The 19002-nt window shown below is 62.7% G+C and overlaps 8 protein-coding genes across 8 annotated transcripts; 2 read left to right on the forward strand and 6 right to left on the reverse strand.

The window, feature by feature from the left end:
• Positions 1-329: 329 nt before the first annotated feature.
• BXZ73DRAFT_106300 (uncharacterized protein) lies at positions 330-960 on the forward strand (the record flags this gene model as incomplete). Its single annotated transcript, XM_048016586.1, has 6 exons — positions 330-427; positions 462-496; positions 552-674; positions 731-779; positions 835-864; positions 921-960. 6 exons carry the CDS (start codon positions 330-332, stop codon positions 958-960), a joined length of 375 nt encoding a protein of 124 aa, XP_047872840.1.
• A 1791-nt stretch (positions 961-2751) lies between these two features.
• BXZ73DRAFT_54512 (L-tyrosine:2-oxoglutarate aminotransferase) lies at positions 2752-4559 on the reverse strand (the record flags this gene model as incomplete). The annotated part of the gene is made up of 6 exons (XM_048021180.1): positions 2752-2853; positions 2920-3496; positions 3546-3663; positions 3715-3812; positions 3863-4373; positions 4427-4559. The coding sequence occupies 6 exons, from the start codon at positions 4557-4559 to the stop codon at positions 2752-2754; spliced, it is 1539 nt and encodes a 512-aa protein (XP_047872841.1).
• Positions 4560-4898: 339 nt separating this feature from the next.
• On the reverse strand, positions 4899-6257 carry BXZ73DRAFT_92673 (uncharacterized protein; the record flags this gene model as incomplete). The annotated part of the gene is made up of 3 exons (XM_048026446.1): positions 4899-4986; positions 5083-5452; positions 5498-6257. 3 exons carry the CDS (start codon positions 6255-6257, stop codon positions 4899-4901), a joined length of 1218 nt encoding a protein of 405 aa, XP_047872842.1.
• Positions 6258-7129: 872 nt separating this feature from the next.
• BXZ73DRAFT_81431 (uncharacterized protein) lies at positions 7130-8734 on the reverse strand (the record flags this gene model as incomplete). The annotated part of the gene is made up of 1 exon (XM_048023497.1): positions 7130-8734. One exon carries the CDS (start codon positions 8732-8734, stop codon positions 7130-7132), a length of 1605 nt encoding a protein of 534 aa, XP_047872843.1.
• Positions 8735-10789: 2055 nt separating this feature from the next.
• Positions 10790-12233, reverse strand: BXZ73DRAFT_92674 (uncharacterized protein; the record flags this gene model as incomplete). The annotated part of the gene is made up of 8 exons (XM_048026447.1): positions 10790-11103; positions 11166-11434; positions 11489-11647; positions 11696-11769; positions 11834-11876; positions 11930-12024; positions 12088-12159; positions 12213-12233. 8 exons carry the CDS (start codon positions 12231-12233, stop codon positions 10790-10792), a joined length of 1047 nt encoding a protein of 348 aa, XP_047872844.1.
• Positions 12234-12469: 236 nt separating this feature from the next.
• BXZ73DRAFT_81433 (clathrin adaptor mu subunit) lies at positions 12470-14242 on the forward strand (the record flags this gene model as incomplete). Its single annotated transcript, XM_048023498.1, has 7 exons — positions 12470-12668; positions 12735-12933; positions 12997-13141; positions 13257-13691; positions 13757-13880; positions 13969-14131; positions 14191-14242. The coding sequence occupies 7 exons, from the start codon at positions 12470-12472 to the stop codon at positions 14240-14242; spliced, it is 1317 nt and encodes a 438-aa protein (XP_047872845.1).
• A 936-nt stretch (positions 14243-15178) lies between these two features.
• BXZ73DRAFT_81434 (uncharacterized protein) lies at positions 15179-15803 on the reverse strand (the record flags this gene model as incomplete). Its single annotated transcript, XM_048023499.1, has 4 exons — positions 15179-15218; positions 15275-15307; positions 15360-15495; positions 15629-15803. The coding sequence occupies 4 exons, from the start codon at positions 15801-15803 to the stop codon at positions 15179-15181; spliced, it is 384 nt and encodes a 127-aa protein (XP_047872846.1).
• Positions 15804-16780: 977 nt separating this feature from the next.
• BXZ73DRAFT_81435 (HET-domain-containing protein) lies at positions 16781-18995 on the reverse strand (the record flags this gene model as incomplete). The annotated part of the gene is made up of 4 exons (XM_048023500.1): positions 16781-16806; positions 16985-17990; positions 18043-18218; positions 18239-18995. The coding sequence occupies 4 exons, from the start codon at positions 18993-18995 to the stop codon at positions 16781-16783; spliced, it is 1965 nt and encodes a 654-aa protein (XP_047872847.1).
• Between the last annotated feature and the right edge of the window lie 7 nt (positions 18996-19002).

Consider the following 19002-nt stretch of genomic DNA (forward strand, 5'->3'; position numbering starts at 1 on the left):
CGTTCTGTCGGGACTCGGCTGAGAGCTTCTGGTGATTAAAATCAATTTCAGGGACTACTTTGAGATCCGAGAACCCCTTCCCACCCGAGAAGCACCTGGTCTTGCTTGGGCGCGCAGAAGTGCAGGAGGCGATTGGCCAGGTGATCCTCGGGACCCCAGTATCGCGGGCCTCGACGGGTCGTTGGGTGAGCCGAGTGCACGGCCTTGTTCTCTGCGCAGATCTCGCATGATGCGGTCGCCACTCGGGATTCGGGGTGGGGTCCGCGGGGCGAGGATAAAAGTCCCCCTCCCCCGCGCTCTCTCTCCTCAGAATCCCCACCACCTCGACGATGTTCTACCCCCGCGACGTACCCCTGCTCACGCGTCACACTACATCCTCACCTCTCGCCAGCCTCAACGGCGACGGCAACGACGTGCTCACCTCCGGGTGAGGCATCTGGTTCCGACCCTCCGAGCCGCAGTGTCGAGCTTACAAAGCGCATACGGCACCTCGAAGGTGAGTTGTCTTCGCCATCGTCGTGCGCCACTCTCGCTGACTTTGAACCCGTTAGAACTCGGTTCATGTCACTCACCTCGCCCGGCACCGAGGCTCTGGCGTCGCTCGCGCTTCGCGATCCTCACCGCCACATGGGCAGGCGAGAGACAGCGTGCAGCGGCTTCGCGCCGCACCGCACGTGAGGCTGAGGATGAGGCGCGTATGCACCTCAGACCACCCTCATGGTCCTCGCAGACAGCTCTCACAAGCTGTGCGAGACGCACCTCAAACCCGCCTGTGATATGTGCGTCTTTCTCTCACTCTCTCCGCCGACGTCGACGCTGACTTCCGCACTGCAGCTGCGCCTTCAATGGCAATCCCCCGACATAGTGAGTTGCTCGCCTTCCTTATCAGTTTCGAATGCGATCTGACTTTCACTGCGCAGCGACCGTCTTCGAGGCCAGTCGTACATACAGGCTCAGTAAGGGCGCGGTCGATCACTTCCCGCTGTCCAATCCAGTGGCGAAAGGTATGGTCCCGCGCCAGGCGGCACGCGCCTCCCGATGGTTGCCTCTCCGCGAAGCCTGTCGGAAAGTTCTGGCCCCGGGAAAGTCGTGCGTGCCGCCCCCAGTTTTCGATTCGCCTTTCTTTTCTCTCGACCTCTATCCTTCCCTCTCTCTCTCCCACACCATGCCCTCAAGGACGGCGATCGTCAGGCGGCGCGCATGACTCGATGAATGCCGCTCTGCGAACCTCGCGGAATGTTTTCATGGCTCCGGGGACACTCGTACGCGCCGGCCCCAGCTCGGCCCGTTCTTGTTTTCTCTCTATCCATCATCGCTGTCATTTTTATGCCATGTCTACCTATATTAGTAAGGGCGACGGAGGTCCTTACGACCTCCGTTTAAAAATGCTCCCCGAGGTATCAGCGCAGGCCTCTCCGTGGCCCTCGGGACTAGTACCCGTCGCTCCTGCGGCGGGGAAGCCAACATGCGCCTTCGTTGTATTACGTAGTTTCAATGCCATTCATACTTCCGTTGATGTGATGCGAACTCCGGTAAGAGTCGACAAGGGGTGAGGGCTGAGGTCGAGTCCGTGTAGGCGTGAGACACGGGAAGTCGGACGAGGGAACGAGCACCAGGGGACAGAACGTCCGGGGGTGTCGCGGAGGAGGAAGGGACGGAATGCGCGAACGCGGAGGAGAGGAGAGGAAGCGAAGCAGAGAGACGATAGACGCGGACGAGGGGCGCGCACGGGCGCTACGAAGGCGATGGACGAAAGGTGATGGGCGACGGGCGACGGGCGACGGGCGACGGGCGACGGGCGGAGGGCGATAGGCGGCGTGTGCGATGGCGATAGGCGACGAAGGCGAGATGATACGAGATGAGATCGAGTAGAGGCGAAGTCGAGAAGTGAGCACACGACGCACGCACGGAACTGCGAGGAAAATGAACTGAATAGCAACCAGTGCGAGTCGAGTCTAAATACATGCAAAGACGGCCGGCGCGAGGGCGTGACTACGACCGAAACAAGCACCCGAAACATGTCTACAAGTATGAGTGTCATGGCGAGCGTCCGGAAGATAAGAGAAACAGGTGGCGGAGCGGGGCAACGCGTGTGGCTGACCATGGAGGCCGTGGAATGGGGATACGAGGGGACGAAAAGGCGAAGAAACTCGTGTGGATGAGTAGCTATAAATGAAGCCGGAACGATCGCGAGGGTCGGTGGGGCGTGCCGTAGGGACGAGGGTCGAGGATGTACAGTGCGCGAGGGCGCGGAGCTCGCGCGGGCGTCTGACAGACGCGTGCACGTACCAGTGGAGGTGGATGCACATCACCGTTCGCTTCAACTTCATATAGTGTGTGACACTGTCAACAATGGCCTAAGTAATCACTATCGGTCACGCTTTAAAGCTCTCGAAATGGCGCTTCTAGCACCCCTGTGTACGGTCGGGACTAACACGCCAGTATCCGGAGTGTCTCCGTCGGGCTCGCACAACGCCGAGGACATGGTGGCATTGTGGAACCTTCGATCCCCGCTGCCCGCGTGGCCTAATGTGAATGCGGTTCTCGCAGAACAGCGCGCTGTTGGAGTTTGAAGTTCGGAGGCGCGAGAGGCTGAGGTGAGCTGCTGCGGCCAAAGAGGCGGAGCCATGCAGGGGAAATTCGTCTAATATGCTTAAGATCGAGCGATAGATACTACTGTACGCGCACTATAACCCGTACTAGCAGTGAAATGTCCGTGCAAATCCCGTCACCACCACCCACCACCCCGACTCAGGCCAAGAAGAACTCCTTGAGCACCCTGCCCAGAATGGGCACCCCCGCTTCCATCGTCTCCTCAGAGCCGGAGAACGTCGTCCGGACAAAGTTCGACCTCTGCAACGCGAACCGTCGTCAGCCTCGGCGCACAAAGCCAGCAACCTACCCCCAAGCGCGACTCACATCGATGATCGGCACCGCGCCCGGCTCGCCGTAGTCCTCCTCCGCGTTCGTCACGAACGCCCACCCCGGGCACACCACGATCCCCGCCCGGAGGCACGCGTCGAAGAACTCGTTCATGAGCGCCGCCGTGTTCGTCTGTGGGAGCGGCGTGCGCGGGCGGTGGGCCACCGCCCGCTCCCGCTCGGGCCCCTCCGTCTCTCCAACGGCGGCGGCGCGGCGGGCGAAGCGCGGGTGGCGCTCGATGTGCACACGGATCCAGACGAACATGCCCGCCTCGGGCGGGTCCGCGCTCGCGAGCCCGGACGCGCCGACGTGCGCGTCGAAGAGGCGGAGGAGGAGGTCGCGCCGGCGCTGGTAGTCGCGGCGGAGGCTGCGCACCCAGCGGTCGAAGCCGTCGAGGCCCCACGCGCCGCCGGCGGATGCGTCGGCGGGCGCGAGGAGCTGCGCGAGGAACACCTGCGGGAGGCCGGAGGGGTGTTGGGTCGAGTTGTCGATCAGGCGGACGAGGTGCGCGTGGAAGAAGGGGCTCGTCGTGTACCAGCCGACGCGCAGGCCCGGGGCCATGACTTTGCTGAAGCTGGGGAGGGGGGGTCAGGCGGGTCGCGACGGGAGGGGGGTGAGCGTACCTGTCGAGGCGGATGACACGGCCGTCGACGTCCAGGGAGAGGAACGATGTGGGGAACGGCTTCTCGGGCGCGGAGGGGTCGGCGTTGGGGAGGTCATACTGGAGGAAGTAGTAGGGGTCTGGGGCGTGCGTCAGGAGCGCGCAGAAGAGTAGTGAAGTGGGAGGCTGACCGTCTTCCACGATGATGACGTCGTACACCTGCGCGATCTCGTAGATGCGCTTCCTCCGCTCGAGGCTCAGCGTTGAGCCAGTGGGGTTTTGCCCACAGCTGGGAAGCCAATGAGTACCAACACGCGAGGAGTCTGCGCGACGACTTACGGAGTCAAGTAGAGCACATGCGGCCGCCGCCCAAGACCGTCGTCCCAGTCCCTCAACAACCGCTCGAGGTCCGCCGGGATCAGCCCGCCCGCGTCGATCCTGACCGGCACCCACTTCACCCCATGCGCGTCCGCCGCGAGCGCCATCGGCCCGAACGTGTACTCGTCCGCGAGGAAGTAGTCACCCACGGCGCCGAGCATCCGCCACAGCTTCGTGATCCCGTCCGCGCTCGCGAGGGAGATCGTCGGGACGTGGTGCGGCGCGGTGTGGTAGCGCGCGTTGATGCCGCCCACGGCGTCGCAGAGCTCTTTGAGGCCCGCGCCGTGCCCGTAGCGCATCGAGGAGCGGATGAGCATCGCGTCCGCCGCGTTCGACGCGGGGTCGGCGGAGACGCGCAGGGTGGGCGCGGAGAGGCCGAGCGCGCGCCAGGTCGCGACGGGGTCGGCCCCGGTGGGGTCGGCCACCTCAAACTCCATGCTCCGGACGGGGTACGTGCTCGGGTGCGGGTCACCTGAAGGGCGAGTGAGAAGTCGTCACCGAGCGAGAATGCAATGCGCGACGTACCGTTGGCGAGGGAGATGAGGTGGGGGTTTTCGAGAATGAGGCGGATGGTGTCCTTAAGAGGGTTGGGCTTCCGACGGATAGTCTCCGGGGAAAGGTGGTGGGTCATGTCCTTGAACTGAGCGTTGACGGCCATTTTGTGACGAAGGGGAAGAACAGTGAGGAAGGTGGGGAAAGAAGGGCTGCAGTTCCACTCGCGACCGGCCAGCTTCTTGTACTGCCCTATGTCTGCCCGCCTCCAGTGCGGCCGGAGCAGTGTCAGGGGTCCCGATCCTTCCGCGCGGAAGTGCCAGTGGTCAGCCGCCATCCGCGAAACTGCGCGGATGTGTGTTCCGATGGAGCAAACGCAAAGCGCGCGGATGCAGGCTTCATTCATGTGCTGCAAATTAAATGCGCTGAGCGCACAGCGTAAATTCCGGGCGACAGCCAGCTATATTACATCGAAAACAAAAAAGTGACACTGCAAACCAGTTTGTCAGCCCTCGATTCCGCGGCAAGTGCGCAAGAAAACGAGCCTACCCAAAACCACCGCGCGCCCCAGTACTAGGGCCCAGAGCCCGGTCCTGCACAAGCGTCAGCCTCACAAGCGACGGAAGCGAGAGCGAAGCCGCCGCTCACTCAATCCGTCCGCAACCTCGCGCCGGGTGCTCGCGACGGACAAGATCTTCCGCGCACGGAGCGCCGGCAGCCGCTGCACGATCGCGCGGCGCCCCGCAGCGACGTGCGCGGTGTCCTTGCACGTGTTCGCGAAGCGGACAGCCGCGAGCGCAGGGAGCGCGACGAGCGCGCAATCCACGGCCGCCCAGACGTGGGGCGCGAGGTTCGCGACGTCCTCGGCGACGACGTGCACGAGGACGTTGATGGTGCGGAGCGCGGCGAAGCCGTGCACGTCGAGGAGGGCGAGGGTGTAGACGACGAGCAGGAGGGACTCGAGCTTGCCGTCGAGCGTGAGCGTCGTGATCGTTGCGGGGGCGCGGGGGGCGAGCCCGAGCATCGCGGGGGCGTCCTGAACCTCTTCGAGGTCTGCCGCTGCGGTCAGCGGTCACGTCCGCGGTCAGAATGGAGGACGCGCACCGTTGTAGCGCCACCGGTAGTAGACTAGGTGAAGGTGTTGGAGCGCCGGCATGGCGAAGATGCTGTTGTTGAGCGTCGGTATCTGACTGACGCGGTACAGCGTGTACGTGAAGTGCTCCGGGTCGGCGTGTCCCGCCAGCCAGGGCATCATCGTGCACGGCGAGGGGGAGTACGCCTCGGAGATCTTGAGCGACGGCAAGAGCAGCGGCGGGCCGATGGGCAACTCCTGGCCCGGCGGCGTCATGCCGTACAGCGAGGACAGGCGGCCGACGCGGACGGTGTGCACGAGCGGATGCGAGCGCACGAGCCGGTCGAAGTCGGCGTTCGAGCGGAACCAGCAGTCGAAAATGGTGAGCGTGTGGACGTGCGGGAGGGCGGCTGCGAGCGCGGCGACGACGGCGCCGTTGAGCGGGACGTCCTTCATTCCGAGGTGAGAGACGTTCACGGCCCTAGGGGCGATGTCGTGGATGAAGGTGTGCGTCAGGGGTCGGAGATCCTTGCCGTCTTGGAGGTCGCGCAGGCGGTCGACGGTCTTCTCCTGCGGGTCGTTCAAGCCCTCGAGCGTCAGGCTGCGGACGGAGGCAAGCAGGTGGGGTGCCTTTCGGACGAGGATGGACTTGGCTTTCTTGAAGTTCCGGCGGTTGACAACCACGGTTTCGAAGAGGTGGTAGCGAGCGGAGGCGACGAGGGCGCGGCAGAGGACGGAGCAGCTTTGGAGTGTCTTCCTGTCGTCGTGAAGGTAGTCGATGATGAGGTCCATAATTTCGGGAGGCAAACGGGGTTGGGCTACCCAGAGCGACGAGGCGACGTTGGAGCGCCATTCGTGCTTCGGGTGGGGGATCCAGCTCAAGGGGCGTTTTGGCCAGCTGAGTCGGTTCCAGACGCGCTTGGGGCTCGCTTTGCCTGAGCCCTTGGGGGAGAAACACATAGTGGCCTGCGAGCGTGACTGGTGAGTGCACGTGTTATGCCGGCGATCCGAACGGGCTCAGTGCGTACGGGTAGAACGGAAGGAAAGGACGCCATATGCAGACGGAAAACGCGTGCAGAAGTGCCAGCTGGCAGGATCGGGCTAGCAAAGAGAGGACGCGTAGAGGAAGGGTGCGAAGTGGAAGAGGAAAAGAAAGGAGCGACACAAGACCTCGACGGCCGACGGTGGAGGTAAACGGGATGCAGACAAGACCTCGATCGCACCAGGACCAGCTGCAGCTGGAACGGTGGTCTTGTCTCCTGGAACCCGCGCACTGCCGTCACGCCGGGCCGCCGGCCAGCCCTCCGCCCACTGGCGCCTGGCCAACACGCACTGGTATTCAATAGCGTATATAGTAGACGACATACAAATCTCTATCTCCCATCCAGCTCGTCGTCTCGTTTCTCGAGCTGGGTAGGAATCTGACTGCTGCGCTGTATCGACAGCGCCCCGACATGCATGACAGACTAGATACGAGTTCCTTCCCATATGTACGTACAAGCAGCACCCCCGCCAAGTATATGTAGTACAACGTGCAATTAGTAGCCGCAGCAAACGAGCGTGAGTGTCCAAAACGAGCGCATGTCGCCGCGCGCGGCGTGAAGTAAAGCTTGCGCAATAAGTTATCAGAAACGAGGGGCGGGCGGCCGCGCGCGTCCAAACGTTCAGACCCGCGCCGTCTTCGACCGCCGCACCATCGACACCCTCCGCACCACCGACTTCCACACCCGCCCGATCGACCTTGACCGCTTCTGCCCCGAGCCCCCCACCTCCGCGTCGCCCTCCCCCTTGTCGCCGTACACGTGCCAGTCCTCCGCCGCGCCCGCGTGCGCGGACGGGCGGCCGTGCGCCGGGTTGAGCGCCGAGCTCGACCGCGCCGCGCGCCGCAGCACCGGGCTCGGCGCGCTCCCGACCGACCCCGTCGTCCCCCACGACCCCACCGTGCCCAGCGACCCCGTCGTGCCCACCGAGCTCCCGACCGACCCGAGGGATCCGATCGAACCCATCGACGCCACGCTCCGCACGTCCACCGCGACGCCCCGCGCCTTCGTGGCCGGCTTCTGCGCGTGTCCGTGCGCGGGGCCGAGGTCGTAGTCGTCCGGGAACGCGACGCTCCCCTGCGATGCCGTCCGCGCGCGTGCGAGGACGTGCAGCGGTGGCAGCGGAGGGACTGGGGGTGGGTGGGCGAGCACGCCCACCTCCGTGAGCGCGCTGTCCGGGAGGGAGACGTCCGACGCGGACGCGCCGGGGCTCATCGAGAGCTCGGGGGTGTCGAGGTCGAGCGACGCCGCGCTCGTGCTGGACGGCGACCGGCGGCGTGCTGGGGGGCGCGGGGGCTGGCCGTACGACGAAGACGAGGACGATGACGACGACTGGCAACGCGCAGGCGCGGGCGACGGCATCGATGCGGGGGCCGACGGGACGCGCGCGTGCGGACTCGGCGCGGTCGTGCGGGATGGGGATCTGGAGGGCAGGACGGAGGGCGGGAGGGAGGGCGGTAGCGCACGCACACCGTCCATGCTCTTCGACGCGCCGGCCTGCGGGGGCACGGCCGACCGCCGCTTGTGGTCTGCCGCGCGCACCGGCATGACCACGCCCTCGGCCTTGAGCCCGAGGCGCGAGAAGCGCGGTGCGGCGACCTGCGTCATCCAGTTATCCTCCGCGCCGCCGCCCTTGTGGGCCACGAGCAAGCTCGGGTCGTGCACGCTCCGCACGGACCGGGTGCTGTGGACGCTCCGGCGCGACGCGGACGCGGTGCTCGGCGTGGGCGACGACGCGCGGGACGACGCGGGACTCCCGCGGGCCGAAGGGATGCGTGGGGGCGACGGGAGTGGGGACGAAGCGCGCGCGGACGGCGAGGGGGAGCCGCTGCGACCTGGTTGCTGCGCCCACGCGGGGACGGGCGGGACGGACGGGACGTCGGCGGTGCGTGCCGACGCGCTCTTCGTGCGGCGCCGCGGCGAGGCGGCGGCGGCGGGCTCTTGCGCGGCGGGGGCGTGCGAGGTAGAGGACGACGGGAAACTCAGCTTGGTGAGCACAACGCCGAGCGAGCGACGGCGCTTCTGCTTCTTGGCGCCGGAGCCCTCCTCTTCGTCGTCGTCCGTTGGGAGTGGGACGATCGAGAATTCGGCGAGCGGGGAGAGGTGTCGCGGGCCGCAGCCGGGGGTGGGAGGCGCGCTGCGCACGCCGAGCAGGCTGGGGTTGTTGGATGAGGGGGCGATGGAGGGCCCGGCGAGAGGGGAGGAGCGGATGGGGCGAGAGGAGTGCATGGGAGAGAGAGTGCCGAGGGTGTTGAAGCGTCGTTGGGAGAGGGAGGGAGGTTCGGGGATCTTGAGGCGGTGGTCTGCTGAAGGAAGGCGGGGAGGCGAGGGGACGACCTGGGGGCAGCAGCAAGCATAGGACTGGGGGAGGGCTGGAAATGAAAGCACGACAGGTGAGCAAAGAGTGAAGAGGTAAATAAGCCAGCAGCTAGAAGGACAAGGGCGGGGAAGAGAACGCGGGCATGGTCGCAGAGCGGAGGAAGGACGAAGAAGGGAGGCGGGGCAGGAGATGATATGTCTGCCGTCGCGACGGAGGCCGGAGCTCAAACGGTCACGGTCTCGGATGCCCTGGCTCGACGGCGGTCTGGCTGGGAGATGGATGATGAAGATGCCATCCGCGGCCCGCTGCCACGATGAGTACTTTGCCGACGTATACAGCTGTGTCGTGCGGGCGTTTGGTAGCCCTCACTGCACCGTTGCTCCAGTTTTGCCAGACCGTCCGCCTGTTATCCCCTGGCAACGACTCCGTGGATCGCGAATTCACTGAGGCATTGCAGGGATGCCAATCCAAATGGGCGAGCAGGGGCGAGCAGGGGCCCGCTGGATGATGAGGATGATGCGGCGGCAGACTTCGCGAACAGATGATATCCAGCCCCGCGCACGCTGCCAGTGTCAACCGAGCGGCAACGACCAGCATGCCGGTATGTGCGAAAGGAACGGGCCATGTTGACCGCGACCCACCGCGAAAATGCAACGCGTGAAAGTACTCACGCCTTCGTGGTATCCCGCCATTTCGTATCGCGCAACAACGTCGACTTGAACTTCCGCGGTTCGAGGGGCGGGCTCGCGAGGAGAGGAGGGAGACGAGACCCGCGCGCGCTGTGCGCTGGGTGAGAGGGGACGGGTTGACACCCATCGGGGCCGCCGCGAGCTTATAAGCAAGCCGAAGGGGACGGCCAGGGCACGGAGGAGCGTTCGCACGACGCCCACGGTGGTAGCACTGATGCCCGCCCAGTGCTGCCCAGTGGCGCGCTACGCGTCCGATATCGGAGATCGAGGCGCGCGTTCCAGCACGGCGTGTGTGTGGGTGTGTGCGCGCACTCTTCCTCGCGCGCGCCGCTCTAGGCTCGGATGGGCAGCGGAGCTGCGATCGGTGGCCGCGATGACGGCGTTTGGCGCGGCGGGTACGGCAGATCAGCGTCGCGCTCAGTTGTCAAAGCTTACAGCTGTACAGCGTCGCACTAGGACAAGACACTTGACGGAATGGGGTACGTCCGAATTTGAGCTTCTGACCCCGTCATCTACCAAACCACCGCACACAATTCATGTTCTGGGCGCGTGGGCACTTCATTTCCGGCGCATCCTTGGCCGCACCGTCTAGATCTGACGTACGAGTACGCAGCATGGACGTTCGTGTGCTCACCACAAAGGCTCGAGGCCTGCCGCAGCGGTCCCGCTGGGACGTCCGATCGGACGAGGACGCGGGCGGTAGGACGGACGGCTTGCCAAAGTTCGCGCCAAGACAGAACGCTACCTCAAACACATCCTTCACGGCTACTTGACCACGCACGCCCACTGTGCCTGAGCGGAGAGTCCCCGCACCGCCGCCCGCGCGATCGAACGCAACGCCATAGAGGATCGAATATCGTTGCCATATGTGGACGATCGAGGCTGGGTTGGCGGTACACCTTCCTCTCGCTGCTGGCGGTGCGTCGCTCCGAAAGTCGCGGGCATACGATTGGGGAATGCGGGAAGAGGCTATATCGTTGGCGGCAGTGGTGCGACAAAGTGCTTGGGGTCTTGTGAGAGTTGAGCCTGACTGAACTGGACGACGGCGCGACTGTGCGTGAGGATGACACGACGTCAAGCCGATCGAACTAGACCAGTGCCGCCACCGCTCCGCTTCAGCCAGAAGGCGTCGCTACGAAGGTTATCACGAGCATGGGGCCGCCTTAGCGACCGGTATATTATGGTGATCTCCGAGAAATAAGATACGTGAGTGCATCCTCGAAGCCCATAAAACAAAAACCGAGTCAAACGCCTCCCGTTCTCCAGGGATGCAGCTCACCGCTTCAGCCAGTCGAAGAGCCCCTTCCTCCGCCCCTCGTCCCGCTTGGGTAGCAGCGGTGTTGCCTCGCTCGTCTGCTCGGGCTCCGCCCGCAGGTCGCTGTGTACCGCGTCACCGACAGCGGCCTCGAGGGCAGGCGTGCTCGCCGGCACCGCATCCCCGTCCACGTCGCTGTCAGCATACGCAGGCGGCGAGTTGAGCGGGCGCCCGAAGTCGTCAATGCCGTCGGCGTGCTGGCGGGCGCGGAACACGAGGCACATGACGAGCAGGATGCCCTGCATAACCCCGGCGATGGCGTACGAGATCCACGCTGAGAGCGCGACAGTACATCTTAGAGAAAACGCAGGAGGGGAGACAGAGGAGGGTACGCACTCGTCCAGTTCGTGCCGGGCCGCGCCACGATGCTGGTGACCATGAGGATCGCACCTGGCGTCTGGAGGCACATCATGGGGATGGAGAGTGCACCGACCAGCCCAAGGCGGAAGGTGTGAAGGATCTGGGGGGTGTATTGCGTCGTGGCGAGGACGGCGGAAGAAAGACCGAGGAACGTCGCCCAGAGTTGGATCTGGGGCGAACGTTGGGTCGAGTCGGGGGTGGGGTCAGTGGAGAGAAGCATGAACGTGATGAACGCGATGAGAGCACTACAAATGAATTGTGTAAGGACTGGATCACGTTCTGTGGAAGGGAATACATACATGTGAATGCCCACTGCCCAGGCAAGGGTCACGGAAAGCTTCCAGTTTTCCTGCTTCACCGGAGTCTTGATGTGTCGCGGAGGGAGGTTGCCGGGAAGGTCCACATCCAACTCGACGTACTTCATGTTCTCCGGGTAGTACACCATGTACAGTACCAGACTGCGCGCAGATGAGGATGGGCTCGAGCGCAAGAGATAGGAAACGCACATCATCACAAAGAGGATCCAAACCAGGATGAGTTGCAACACTCCAGCGATGGATTCCACGCAGCTACCGAAGCTCTACGGTCGCAGGTGCCGCGTATGAGTTCAAATGCGTATAGAAACGGTGCATACATGTGCTCACCCAAACGGGGCAACACCGCACGATTCCCCACTGCATGACGATGCTACCACCCCTCATCCGTTCAGACCCCAGACCACCAAGACGGCAGGCACTCACATATTCAGCATCGCGGACGCCGACGACATGCTCCCGAGCAGGAGGAACCATGGACTAAAGCCCGCAGAGGACTTTGCGGCAATAATGCGCCAGTGCTACGGCGAACAAAATTCAGACTGGGGCTCAAACCAGACGCGCAGCAACAGCTGCACACATACCTGAGGGAGGTAGGAGGCCGTGATGCCTACGCAGAGGAATGCGGTGAGGGCAGCGCTCCATGGGTCATGAATCTGCAGCTTCTGTGAGCGTAATGTCGCTGGATGGAGAGATGGAGAGCACGCACGGGGACGCAGACCTCGGACATGGCGGAAAGAGGGAGAGCGGCGCGTGAGCCACACCTTCGACGCGCTCCCCAATTGGGCGCATGAGCGCCCAAGGGCTATCCGCCGCCGCTGTGCCTCTTCGTCTGTCTCCTTCCCCGCTCCTTCCTCCTCCTGCTCAAGGCTTCGTCAAAAGCAAAAAGGGTCATCGCTTCAAGGCGCTTCCTCTGCGCCCTCCTTGGCACCGCATCTGCGCCCGTAATCATCTTGAACGGACGCCATGGCCAGCTTAATCGCGGTCCTCGACCTCAAGGGCAAGCCGCTCATCCAAAGATCATACCGTGACGATGTCGCACCATCATACATCGAGAAGTTCCTTCCCATAGTTCTTGATCTGGAGGAAGAAGGGCAGCAGGTCACCCCGTGCTTCACGCGTGAGGGCGTGAACTACATGCACATCCGTCATTCCAATCTTTACCGTGAGTATCGGCTTCTGCCTCTGTGCTCTTCATTTGCGGCTCAGCGGGCTCTCTTCACTCCCCCAGTTCTCGCACTCTCGAAACGCAACTCAAATGCGGCCGAGATCATTCTCTTCCTCCACCGTCTCGTCTCGGTCCTCGTTGAGTACTTCAAGGAGCTCGAGGAGGAGTCCATCCGCGACAACTTCGTCATCATCTACGAGCTCATGGACGAGATGATGGACTTTGGCTACCCACAGACGACGGAGAGCAAGATCCTCCAGGAGTGCGTCCCCCCTTGCCATCCTCCGTCCGTGCCGGGAGTGTTAACGCGTCCTTTCACCCATAGGTATATCACCCAGGAGTCGTACAAGCTCGAGGTACAGGCGCGGCCCCCAGTCGCGGTCACCAATGCTGTGTCGTGGAGATCGGAAGGTATCCGCTACCGGAAAAACGAGGTCTTCCTGGATGTTATCGAGAGCGTCAACCTACTGGTGAGTCTTCCTTTCTACTCCTGCGTAACCCGGTGGGGATGCACGTACAAGGCGTCGCATATCCTTCTTCCCCACCGTCCCACCGTGACGCACACCCCGCTGACCTACGGCGCAGGTGAACGCAAACGGGAACGTCGTCCGCTCCGAGATCCTCGGCGCGGTGAAGATGAAGTGCTACCTGTCAGGCATGCCCGAGCTCCGGCTCGGGCTGAACGATAAGGTCATGTTCGAGTCCACCGGCCGGAACGCGCGCGGGAAGGCGATCGAGATGGAGGACGTGAAGTTCCACCAGTGCGTCCGCCTCTCCCGGTTCGAGAACGACCGGACGATCTCCTTCATCCCGCCCGACGGCGAGTTCGAGCTGATGTCCTACCGGCTCTCGACGCCCGTCAAGCCCCTCGTCTGGGTCGAGGCCGCGGTCGAGCACCACAAGGGCAGCCGGATAGAGTACATGGTCAAGGTCAAGGCGCAGTTCAAGCGGCGGAGCACCGCGAACAACGTCGAGATCTACGTGCCCGTCCCGGACGACGCGGACACGCCCAAGTTCAGGGTACGTGTCCTCTGCTTGTTTTTCACCCGGCAGTGCGAGCAACTGAGCGGCGTCTTGTGCGATAGGCATCGACAGGGAGCGTGTCGTACGTGCCCGACAAATCGGCGTTCGTGTGGAAGATCAAGCAGCTAGGAGGTGGACGGGAGTTCCTTATGCGCGCGCACTTCGGTCTTCCCAGTGTACGAGGAGGTGAGTCGGGCTCTCTCTAGCTTGATTCGCGCACTCCCCTCTGTCCCATTCCCGCCATCCTCTTGCTCATGATACCACGGTCGAGCAGAGCAAGAATCCCTGGACAAACGCGCACCCATCACCGTCAAATTCGAGATCCCCTACTTCACCGTATCCGGCATCCAAGTCCGATATCTCAAGATCGTCGAGAAGAGCGGCTACCAGGCGCTCCCTTGGGTGCGTTACATCACGCAGAACGGGGACGACTACAGGTATGCGACCATCCACTCTCCTCGTTCCCGGCTTTCTTCTAACATCCTCGCGCCCGCAGCTTGCGGACAGCCCTGGAGAAGGGCGCCGCTCCTATCGTGCAGGGGATGTAAGCTTCGGGAGGGGTGACTTTGGACGCCGCGTCTGCTGCGAGGGCTGGGTTCTCTCGACCGTATTTTACCAGACGCCGCGGACGAGTACATTCGTGTACATAAGATGTTGCATTACTGTGCCAACCCTCCCAGGAGGAATATCTCGATCTGGACCACACCCCACCCGCCACACGCCAGACCAGAGTCTCTGGGTTGCCCTACTGCTTGGCCTCATATGCTCGCACCTGACGCTGAATACCGACCAATTCCCCATGTTTGGAAGGCGGGATAGAAGTGGTCCCTTCCGACTCCGGTACACACACTAGAAGCGCCAATTTAAAAGCTTAAAAGCGTGATTACTTAGGCCATTGTTGACGGTGTCACACACTATGAAGTTCAAGCGAACACTAAGTACCAAGTACGAATCGCATTGAAGACTACGCAATACAACGAAGGCGCATGTTGGCTTCCCCGCCGCAGGAGCGACGGGTACTAGTCCCGAGGGCCACGGAGAGGCCTGCGCCGATACCTCGGGGAGCATTTTTAAACAGAGGTCGTAAGGACCTCCGTCGCCCGTACTAACGTAGGTAGACATGGACATAGAGATAGAGAGAGAGAGGAGCCAGGGACGGGCCGAGCTGGGGCCGGCGCGTACGAGTGTCCCGGAGCCATGAAAACATTCCGCGAGGTTCGCGGAGCGGCATTCATAGGGTCGTGCGCGCCGCCTGACGATCGCCGTCCTTGAGGGTATGAGTGTGGGGAAGAGGGAGGGATAGAGATCGAGAGAAAAGAAAGCGAATCGAAAACTGGAGGCGGCACGCACGACTTTCCCGGAGCCTGAACTTTCCGACAGGCTTCGCGGAGAGGCAACCATCGGGAGTGCGCGTGCTGCCTGGCGCGGGACCATGCCCTACTTTCGCCGCTGGATTGGACAGCGGGAAGCGATCGGCCGCGCCCTTACTGAGCCTGTACGTACGATTGGTCTCGAAGACGGTCGCTGCGCAGTCAAAGTCAGATCGCATTCGAAACCAATAAGGAAGGCGAGCAACTCACCATGTTGGGGGATTGCCATTGAAGGCGCAGCTGCTGTGCGAAAGTCAGCGTCGACGTTGGCGGAGAGAGTGAGAGAAAGACGCACGAACCACCGGCGGGCTTAAAGTGCGTCTTGTGAGAGCCATCAGCGAGGACCATGAGGGGTGATCCGAGGTGCATACGAGCCTCGTCCTCGGCCTCACGTGCGGTGCGGCGCGAAGCCGCTGCACGCTGTCTCTCGCCTGCCCATCTGGCGGTGAGGATCGCGATGCGTGAGCGACGCCAGTGCCTCGGTGCCGAGCGAGGTGAGTGACATGAGCCAATCCTGCGGGTGGTCAGCGAGAGTGGCGCACGACGATGGCGAAGTCAACTCACCTTCGAGGTGCCGTACGCGCTTGGTGAGGCCGACGCTGCGAGTCGGAGGGCAGTTGGGGTCGGAACCGGATGCCTCACCCGGAGTGAGCATGTCGTCGCCGCTGCCGGTTGAGGCTGGGAGGTGTGAGGGTGTAGTGTGCCGCATGAGCAGGGGTGCGTCGCGGGGGTAGAACATCGTCGAGGTGGTGGGGGGTTCTGAGGAGAGAGAGCGCGGGGGAGGGGGGCTTTTATCCTCGCCCCGCGGACCCCACCCCGAATCCCGAGTGGCGACCGCATCATGCGAGATCTGCGCAGAGAACAAGGCGGTGCACTCGGCTCGCCCAACACCCGTCGAGGCCCGCGATATTGGGGTCCCGAGGATCACCTGGCCAATCCCCTCCTGCAGGTCTCCGCGCCCAAGCAAGACCAGGTGCTTCTCGGGTGGGAAGGAGCTCTCGGATCTCAAAGTAGTCCCTGGAAATTGATTTTAATCACCAGAAGCCCTCAGCCGAGTCCCGACAGAACGACAGACCTACCGAGCGCGAGAAGAGTCGGAGAATCATCACGGCGACCAGGGGGCAGGAGGGCACCGCAGGCCGTCGTGTGTCGCGGATTGGTCGCAGAGACCGAGTTGACAGCACCCAGAATGATTTGGGGTGCTCAATTCAGGCCCCGGCTGTGCGGCGGAGTTCAGAGGTGTTGCCAAACAAGGGTTTGGTGTGGGCGTCCTTGGTTGTGAGCGGTGGACAAATCTGACGTCGTCATTTTTAAGCACTCGAACGCGAGCCCGTGCATGTATCTTCCTGAAGCACGCCCAGCGACTCATGCAACTCGTTGAGGAGGTTGTTGTTTTGCTTCCATCGTCTGCCAGCAAACAAGACCTCAGGAGTCCGTACGCAGGGCAGTACGACAAGGTTGACGGCCTATGGGAGCGCTGACAGTGAGATGCCGTTGGATACCAGAAGAGCGACCGGAAAAAAATGAAGATGAGACCATACCTGCCGATTGAGCTCTTGAGGAACGTGGTTGAGAAGAAGACAGCGTTGAGTGCAGCGTTGAACGTTGAGACTAAGCGCCTGAGGGGTGTAAGCGCTGGCTTCAGTCCGCGGGCGAGCGTTCGATTCCATCCCTTGCTGCTTTTCGGCGAATGATAGTTTATTTCAATGAGCCATGTCAGTCACCCCTGGTTTCAACAATTTCTACTAATACGATGCCCAGAGTTAGAACGAAACCTCGGGAAACACGGAATCCGGAGCCCCAGACACCACTTCGGAGATTCCGCGTCATCCTCCACTTCAACCGCAAGACGTGCATCTCCCCGGAGGGATCTCACCATCAATTCTCCCTTTCCCTCTCCTTCTCCTCGTGCTTCCTCACTTCCCGCTCCCCCCGCGCCCTGCTCGGCGAGAATCGCATCCACATCCGACTGCGCCCGCGGCGGGAACCACACGTTCCGCGACGCCATCATCTCCTCGTACCGCCGTCCCGCGAGCTCGAGGTGGAACACCCGAGTGATCGCCGGGGCGAGCGTCGAGCACGTGAACGCGAGGCGGACGACGCGCGCCCCGCCGTCGTCGTCCACGAACTCGCGCGCCCACCCGGGCCAGTCCCGCACGTGGTCTTTCGTGCAATCGTGCTCGCCCAGCGGCGCGGGGACGCTCCACGAGGACGGCGTCCGGAAGAGCGTCGTCGCCCAGTGCACGGGCTCGGCGTCCGCTGCGTGGGTGGACGTCCCTTCGCGGTCTTGGTCGGGGGAGGGCGTGGCGGAGGCTGAGCAGGTGCCGAAATGGAAGAGGATGCACTCCCTCTGGGCGACGTCCTCGAAGTACATCGACGCAATGAGCGGTGTGCCGAGGCCGTCCTTCGGGGAGCTCTTGATGAGCGGGGTGGCGTTGGTGCCGAGCCCGAGGACGAGCAGGCGGTCGATCAGCCAGTTCGGGAACCGGAAGGGCGGCGCGGGAAGGATGTTGTGCAGAGGGTGGCAGAGCGCGACGCGGTCCACCTTGCGGTACTCGGGGAACGAATCGGCGATGTAGATGTCGCGCCATTCCGGTTTGACGGGCTCCCCGAGGAATGAGAGGTTGTACCAGTCTTTCCCTAAATGGACCCGGCGCACGAAGCTGACCCCGCCGTCTGGCATATCGAAGCCCCAGCCAACGCTGTAGCAGACAGAGGAGGGGTCTGTGAGGTTGTCGTTAGTCGGATGCAATAAGAGTCCGAAGTGCTCCTGGTTGTCGTCCGCCATGAGCATTGCGACGGTGATTCCTTGGACTTCGAAGACAGGGAAGCGGCATTTCATTCCGTAGTTTGTTTTGTGGAACTTCGGCAGCTCGAGGCGCCCGAAGGGACCGAGCGTCCGTTTCTCGCTGTCGGCGGGCTCATTCTGTGGACCGTGTCACTACAGAAGCAATGAAGAATGCCAACGAAGCACGTACATGTTCTGGTTTCCATTGCCACGGAAGATAGGGCTGGAGAGAGTAAATCGTATTCGGGGAGTAGCGTATATTCTGTGAGTTACCGAAAGTAGACACAGACTGAGCGAGCAAGAAGAAGTGATCGAGCGAGGGTGCGTAGAACACGTTGTACGTTCTCTGCCTTGTCATAGGTTTTGCTCCGTAGGTGTACGAAAACCATCGTCCCCATGCGAAGAGGACTGGCGCATGATCTCTTGCTGAAGCCGCTGGAACGCGTGCTTGCCCTCGCCGTAAATGGTCGGCATGTTGACATGGAAGAGACCCATGAGACAGTACGCCTCGTCCTCGATGCGTGTCGTCCGACGGTTGGTGGCCCACGCCATGCGGGTGGCGACAGATTCAGTGGAGTACGACGACTCGTTCTTGAGTGCTTCCTCCCGTATGCCCGTGATATCAGCCAGGAGGCTGGCAAGCCCGAGTTTGTTGCCGATGGCCTCCCAGTCTTGGGAGACGAAGAGAAGGAAGAGGGGGGCGATGAGCTCCTGCAGCGTCCATCCGCGCGTGTGCCAACGGGCCTTCCTGAACGCCGAGCCGGGAGCGTGGAGCGCGTCGTCGCCGGGGACGTCGGCAAGGTAGGCGAAGCAGACTTCGGATGCGGCGTACCAACGGAACATGGAGTTGATCGCTTCTGAGAGCTCTGTGCTGCTGGTCTTGTCGATGCAGCATGCGTCGATCCAGACCCATTTGAAGCCGTGCCTTTCGGCGAGGAGACAGGTGTGTCGGATCTTGGGGGAGACGAGGTCGCGTGGGATCTCGTTGCTGACGTTACAGTGCTCTTCTAGCTTGCGGATCTGCTGGTACGTTTGCTCCCCTCGGTCTTCCCATGTATGCGAAAGGATGGCGTAGCCGCCGATTACAGCACCTGGTGCGGTGAAGAAGTGGAGCTCTGCGCGGTCGGTGCTGAGCAGCCACATCTTTGGA

The sequence above is a fragment of the Epithele typhae genome, assembly GCF_022376455.1.
Source record: "Epithele typhae strain CBS 203.58 chromosome Unknown BXZ73scaffold_80, whole genome shotgun sequence".
In the NCBI taxonomy this organism is placed as follows: Eukaryota; Fungi; Basidiomycota; class Agaricomycetes; order Polyporales; family Epitheliaceae; genus Epithele; species Epithele typhae.